The 8220-nt window shown below is 33.4% G+C and overlaps 1 protein-coding gene across 1 annotated transcript; it reads right to left on the reverse strand.

Annotated features, from left to right (window-relative positions):
* Positions 1-1570: 1570 nt before the first annotated feature.
* Positions 1571-2818, reverse strand: LOC149393424 (RING/U-box superfamily protein). The gene has a single exon (XM_089616403.1). The coding sequence runs from the start codon at positions 2665-2667 to the stop codon at positions 1738-1740; it is 930 nt and encodes a 309-aa protein (XP_089472529.1). The 5' UTR covers positions 2668-2818; the 3' UTR covers positions 1571-1737.
* Between the last annotated feature and the right edge of the window lie 5402 nt (positions 2819-8220).

The following is an 8220-nucleotide window of genomic DNA, read 5'->3' on the forward strand; positions in this document are numbered from 1 at the left end:
AACAAATTAAAGATTCCATTTCTTTCGAAGTCATTTTCAAGGAGTTCTGAATCTTGTGAATCTGATGCATGAAAATTTCATTTTGTAGGGAGACTGTATTGTAATTGTCAATTACCCTTCTTCAATATATATTAGAAAAATTGTCTTAATTACCACCATTTGATAAATGTTTTTCAATTTTCCACAAAAAACTTAATTTGACAAAAAATACTAGTAAATCATGTGTACAAATACAATTTTACACTCAACATGATGTCAACAATTGACATCTATGAGTTTTGGGTTCTCCGTTTGTGGACATAGATGTCAACAATAGACATTTATGCCAACAATTGACATAAATTGTTGACATCAATTGTTGAGAGTAAAATTGTATTTGTACAAGTGACTTAGTAGTATTTTTAGTCAATTAAGTTTTTGGTGAAAAATTGTAAAATAACTTATCAAATGATGGTAGTTATCAAATGATGGTAGTTGAGATAATTTCAGTATATATTATACAAAGTATATGTTTTTATGCGCGATAGAAATTAAAGACCGAGTGAATATAAAGAGTTACACATTGAAAAATAATGCTACTTACTCCTACGGTACCATTAATATATAATCAATTATTTAGACTTGTTATATATAAAAATGAAAAATAAACATGTAGCTAAAATGTACATATTCTCTAGTACATAATCATTTTTTTTTTTTTGCAATTCGTATTGGATAATCCGAGCTTTTTGCAAATAATATAGATACTCTGACTAGTGACTACAATGCTATGTTTTCGAAATTTTACCAACATTAAGAGGAACCAATTATAATAATTCGAGCAAAAAAAGAAAACAATTATAATAAATCATAATTAAAAAAAACAAGAAAGTTGGATACAAGAAGTTATATGCAACTCCAAAACAATAATAATTCGGTACCCACCACATCAGCAAACTACATTTGGATCTCCAAAGCTAACAAAAATAGGATATCAATGGACAATAATTTGGTACCAAAATTTGCTCCGTTTTCAACTCCTAGAGGACCCATCTCTCACTACCAACTTAATCAATATAATGAAAAGGATTTGAGCGTCTCTATTCCTTTTCCTTCTATTTTTTTTTCAATTCTATTAAAATTAACTTTAGAGAAATTGTCCCATTTGCCACCAATTTCATAACATTTTCTCACTTTCCACCAAAAGATTCTAATTTTTCCCAAAATGTCACAAAGATGTCAACAATGTTGACATCTCATAGTGAATGACAAAAATAAATGTCAACATTGTTGACATAAATGGTGGTATTTTGGGAAAAATTAATCTTTTGATGGAAGGTGAGAAAATGTTATGAAATTTGTGACAAATGAGGCAATTTCTCTTAACTTTATAGCTATTGTAATTGTTTTAATTCAAATATGAAAGGCTAAGATTGACCTTTCCAAAAGGTGTAGTTTCCTTTTCTTTGTCACTAATTAAACACATGATGCACATATTCTAACCAAATATTGATATGGGCAAAAAGCAGTACCCCACAAACATAATTTGGAAAAAAAAAAAACAGCTAATTATTTCAACAATGATGACATAATAATCTTGCTCATTCCAATATAATATGGTAAAAAAAAACTATCAATTATCTTCCAAATTTTTTATATCAATTTCACCTCTATAACTTACAAATCCTAGATTCTCTTATATAATCATAATGAGAATGATAATAATAATCTAATACACATTAGATAAAAATAATAAAATTACGGGTCCAAATAAACAGGTAAAACAGCACTAGAACTTCTGGAAGAAGCTCTACTCCCATTATTCCCGAACGAGAAAAACGACCTCCTCACCGATCTACTCCCCCCGCCGGCGTCGGAATGGTGCCTGACGGCCTCCTGAACGGCCAAAAACATCTTCCGATCCGCCGACGAGTCCATCGAGAACGATCGCCGAATGGGCTCCACCGAGAATCTCTCGTCCTTGTGATCTCTCCTCAGCCCAATGAGCTCGTCTCCCATACTGAGCTTCCTCACCGCCTTACTCCTCCCTCTTCCGCCGGTAGCGCTGGTGCTGGCGGTATCGGCTACGTCAATGACGACGTGAGGAGACGGCGGAGACGGAGAAGGAATCTTGACGATCGGTGGCGGCGGGTGGGGAGGAGCGGAGACGGGGGAGCGACAGAGGGGACAATTGGCGGCGGTCTGAAGCCAGATGTCGATGCAGTCGATGTGAAAGGCGTGAAGGCAGTCTGGGATGAGACGGAGCTTGTCTCCGTCGCGATACTCGCCGAGGCAGACGGAACATTCTCCGGCGGAGACGGTATCGGAGGATTCCTTGTATCGGAGGACGGGGATGGATCGGATTGCGGCGGCGTCGAGGCCACACGCGCGGTTCGGCGAGTGGTTTTCTGCGGCGGCGGAGAGGAAGTCGTCGGTGTTGGCGTTGTGGGAGAGGGAGAAGCGGCGGAGGATGTCGATTCTGTGCCAGTTGAGGCAGCATTTGATGACGAAGACGTAGTAGCTGACGAGGAGGAACGCCGTCGCCAGGATTCCGATTATGGCGATGGCAATGATCGGGAAGCTGGGCTGGTTTGAGGAGTGGAAGGAGGTGGGTCTCGCAAATGGGTGGGATTGTTGAGCCTCTGGTGACAGAGCTGCCCATAGGTGGGTTTTACTCATCAGATCCATATTGAATCAAAGGAAGGAAGAGACTTGGATTATTAATTAAGTAAACGGAGACATGAGAGAGAGAGAGAGATGTGTGTGTGTGTTGTGTAGACGAAGAAGGAGAATAGTTAAATGAGGGATTGTGCTGTAGGGGACATGAAAGGACTTGCGAGTCACTAGAACGATAATATAATAATAATAATATTATAATATGTACAATTCTTTCAGTGAAGAAATCTGAAGACCTATTGTTTTTTTTTTAGGAGACAAACTGTGTAGAGGTGTATATTCGGGTGCAATTTTTACACGCTCATCCGTATTTTAAATATAAATAGATTTAAAATGAGGCTTAAATAAATAACTTAATAGATATTAACATAATATTAAAGTGTACAACATTGGAGTGTTTTGTAAAAATATTATCTATAAATAACGTAAAAGTAATATTTTATAAAAATATATTATTTTTTAAGACCATCCTATAATTGAGAAATTCTTAAAATTCGACTTGCTCTTCTTATCACAAAATGAAAAAAATTTACTTTTGTCAAAGCCGAGATCTCACATATGTAATGTAAGGGTAATAAATGAGACAAGAGATACGTGTAGTTAAAATTAGGTTTGGTAAGTGGTTAATGAGTGAGAATTCACCTCATGTAGTCTTGTCAAGAGATACGATTTCTTCCCAACACAGAATTATTCAAATATATTTATATGTGTAATAAAGTAAGAATTCATCTCATATAGTCTTTTTCTCAGTTATATATAAAAGGTGTTTAAATCCTTTTAAAATAGTTTTTTTTTCTAATTGTAAATAATTATTTTTCTTATAAAACAATATTAAGTAAATAAAATCAAATAGGACCTAAAACGTTAAGAATATTTTAAAAAAATCCTTAAACATAAAAAAATTACAATATATAATTCGAAAACACAATTTTCGCGATAAAAATTCTTGGACAATTACAAGACTTTTCCCATTTCCAGGATGTCTAGTAAAATACCCGAAGCTCCATCTATATCCAATATAGGCACCAATCGTTGATTCGCAGAGACAAGAACATTTTTTTTACTTTTTTTTTTCTAAGGTTCTTCTTTATATTAGGCCTATACGGACTCGAACCGTAGACCTTCTCGGTAAAAGAGCCCCAACTTATATCGAATTAGTCAATCCGAATTGGAATTAATTGTCAAGTTAAGCATAACTCTTTAGAAAAAAAAAACGCCTTTATTTTCATCAAATCAAATCTTTCCATTTTCCAATTCGATCCGATCCATTAGTTCGTAGAGCTATTTACTCGATCGCAGAGATTTCTTTAATATATAATAATTAAAGCAATTAATAAATTTGAATAAATTAAAAAGACATTCTTATTCGAAACGCCTTGTGATCTTCAACCAATTTTGCGCTTCAAGATTAGAAACACTACCACAAGCCATTTTCACAAATAAAATTCCAATTCCAATATCAAAAGTTTGTATATATTATGTATATGTAATATAGAGTATATTTTTGTGTATCTTTGTTGACATGGTTGTGTGAAAAAAAAAATTAGCATTAGTTATATATAACTGAAAACATGAAATACATTTAATGAAGGACGGTCAATACAACTAACCCAAACCTCTCCCATATACTTTAAAATTATAACAAACTATTAATAATTTTAAGAAAGTTGTTATAATAATATTCCAATAATACCCTTTAAGGTTAATCTTATTACTCGTAACAAGAACAATAATAAATTTTATTAATGTTGACACGAACAGCAGTAAATCTTAGTAACCATAACAAGAACAACAATAAATCTTATAAACCGTGATAGAAACAATAGTAAATCTTATTAATCATGGTAAAAAATAGTAAATATTATTAACCGTAACAAGCACAACAATAAATTTTATTAACCGTAACAAGAACAATAGTAAATTTTATTAATTGTAACAAGAACAACATTAAATATTATTAACAGTAACAATAAAAACATAAAATCTCATTCCTAAGCATCCTAATTCAATCTCAAAGCCTATAGAGCTCGAGGATAATTACCTTGTGTATCATGAAAAATAGATATGCATTTCGTTAAAATATTAATAAACATTAAACCACAACCGTTTATCTAGTATCATCCATGAATTACAATGAGATAGACATAAAGAAATAAAGACGTATGTGACAATGAATCCCCCAAAAACTCTTTCGAGGTCCAATACAAGAGTATTTGCACTATAAAAGCAAAATCACTGATCTACAAAATCAAAAATATTGTTCTTGAGACTAAAACCACAATTCATTCTCGCCATCACTCTTCTTTCCCACAACGCCATTGGACTTCATGAGAAAGGTCTACAGGCTCGATGCGGTGCAGAGACGCGTTTGACAAAAGCAGCCTCGGACGATTTGCGGCGGCGAGTTGTGACTCCTCCTCCAATACAAAGCCTGAGCCTTGGGACGAGGTGAGAGAGATCGAATTGGCGAGCATACGCAGTGGTCATGTAGAAGATCACTCCATGGATAGATCGATTTCTAGGGTTAGGTTCGAGGAGCCGGTCGTAGTACATGAATACAAGAAGACTTGTGTACCTGCAACGAATCTGACGACAACAGATCAGATCTTCGGTAGAGTGGAGAAATCGCTTCGGAACGGTGATAGTTCTTGTATTCGAGGCTCTTTAATGCCTCAGATTCGTGGAGCTTAAATCGGAGGCCTCAGATTGTTAAATCGGAGGCGAGCTTCAGGAAGGGTTTCATGGTGACAAAGATCGAGCCAGGGAAAAGATGGTTTTGTTACGTTATGTGAATTGGAGAAAAGGGTATTTTTGGTAGCTCTAATTGAAGTTGGCTATTTCCCTAAATGAATTATAGTTTGGCTACTATTTTAATCTTCCCCTTTAAAATATGCTACATATTAACAAATCTCTCTAAGGAATTTATCTTCAGTATTATTGTTTGAACAAAAATCCAACTCACATTGTTATTGTTGTTGAACACTTCATCTTACAATCGAAAAATACTTTCTGGGCCAACAAAAAATATGTATTATGGAACAAAGAATAATCTTGGGGCATGGCCTGGTCTGGCTTGATTGAGCTAGGCTATCATAGGTCAAATCCAATCCCAAGTCATCACTCTCAGTTGTTTGTGGGTCAGTTCGAGTCCGATATATACCATATGACGAGTTAAGTCTTTTTAGCTCAGCTCGCCTCGAGCAAGCTTAGCTCGATCGAGCTATCACTTGAACTGAGAGGACCACTTCAAGGAGGTTTCCAAATTTCAATGACTTAAGATTGTTCAATCGCATCCTTTTCAACCGCCTCATCAATTATGAATAAGGGATGGGAGAAGACTAGTTCAACGATGATGTGTCCTCCAAATATAGCAGAGCTTGGTAACCCTACTTAAAGCTATAATAGAGGTGTAACTTAATTTTTTTCTTTCATACAAGTGCACTCATATAAATCGTGTTGGCCGAGAAGGCTGCTTGATATTCAGTGAACAAAGATATCCAGTATCGAGTTCGAGTCAAATAGGTCCGACAACTCTTGAAGGTTAATGAACGATCCGTTCATAAATTAAGAACAAACTCTAATAAGAAAAACTTATAAGAGAAGAGAAGATAATAAATCAAAGACTAGTAAAAACCAAATAAACACGTGTAAAATCAAAGCAAAATGCACACATCGATGGTTAAAGCCGAACATACGAGGAATAACCACCCACTATATATGTAGCGGGAGCGGTTACTAAGAACCCGTTCATGACGTACCACGTCCTAGGACTCAAGGCATCTATAAATAGAGAAGAAGAAGACAGAACCGAGGACAATTTTTGGATAACACACAAGCACAAGTCATAATCATCATCTATCGTTCAACATCCTCATTTAAGTTCTCTCTTCTACTAGATTAGTTTATATCTAGAGAAAATTTTACCTAAACACTAAAAGTTGTATTTCGTGATATATTGTTGTACTAATTTATTAGGTCAACAATAACAATTTTTTTTGGAAATATTATTTACTTAATTTACTTTTAATTTTTGGGTCGATCCACAAAAAAAATTTAACCCGACCATTCCAAATCGTAATAAATTTACACGTCTAGATCTGTGTTGTGTTAGTGAAAGTGAGAGAAAGAGAGTCTGAAGCCTGAAGACTCTGAACTCATCAGTGTACGTAAGTAGTAGAAGTTGGTGAGTTTTTCTCTCAGCTTCGCACGAGGAAAGAAAAACAAAATTAAATGGAAGTAGCGTCTGACTGTGAATTTTATTACATTTTCTTATTCTCTTTCACATTTCTTCTCTGAGTAGTTGTACTAGTCTAAAATAAATATATATGCATATTCATATATAATAATATTATGGACGTAAGTGAAACGTATGGAATACTATAAAAATAGACTGTATTAGCCTGGACTTTGGACAGCTCTCTACCACGATGCATTTAAAATGGCTTTGCATTTTCATGAATTTTTGCTGTTAGGGGGACCAAAAGAACCTAATTGATCCAATAAAATGAAATTGTGAAAAATAAATAATTGAAATAAATAAAATATGGCAGGTATTCATTGTTTACACAACTGTTTCTGGGGTCCCTTTTTTATGTCATTCACAAGCTCATTTATAAACCTAAGACCTTGTTATTGGTTTTTTTTTTCATGGTATTATTCTTATTACATTGTTTATTTTCTAATTTTGAGGATTTTGATTTGTTCTTTTCCATTAATGTTTAGGGTAAAATATAATGAATGTTCAATATTTTATACAAGTAAAATGTTATGTGAACCCATGAATTTGAAGCCCGTTTCACTCGAACGTTGACAATTTTTCCCAAACATTGACAATTTTGTTCATTGGGATTATATACTTTCATTGGCTAACTAAATTTTTACAAATTAAATGCGGCAGATGACCTTTTGTTGTTGTTGTTGTTGTTGATAAATGCAGCAGATGACTTATACATAGCCTTAGCTAGTATAAAATACCAATGCTGATTCTATATTTATTGGCACTTCAACGCCTATGTCCAATGACTCCCTAAAAAAAAAAAAAACTTTAATACCAATGCTGATTCTATATTTATTGGCACTTCAAAATAATCCCTTTATATATATATATATATATATATATATATATATATATATATATATTTTTCTGAAAATTATTACGCTTGTTTATCATGCAACTACTTTGTTAACATGTTAAATTTTTACAAACTTATACCCTAATTTTTTTAAGCTCGCAAATTTATACCCAAAATATTTTTAGCTTCATGTAATTCAAACCATATTATGTAACTTCACCACACAACTGAAACTAAAGCATAAATTTGTACAATTTAATAAGAATTTCTAAGAAATGGTAAAGTCTAATTCTTATTTAGAAAAGTAGCTAGTAATAGTTAAAAACTAACTAATATTATGTAATTTTTTCAGAAATAATAAATCGTTTCTAATACAAAAGGTTATAATATTTAAAAAACTAGATAAAAATTTTCTTTATAAAAAAGATATTATTAAGGCTTGATTGATATTAAGTAATAAATATTAAAATATTTTTATATTATTATTAATGTT

Source organism: Urtica dioica, chromosome 6 (genome assembly GCF_054948205.1).
Source record: "Urtica dioica subsp. dioica isolate 48M chromosome 6, U.dioica_male_clone48M_v1_H2, whole genome shotgun sequence".
NCBI classification, from domain to species: Eukaryota; Viridiplantae; Streptophyta; class Magnoliopsida; order Rosales; family Urticaceae; genus Urtica; species Urtica dioica.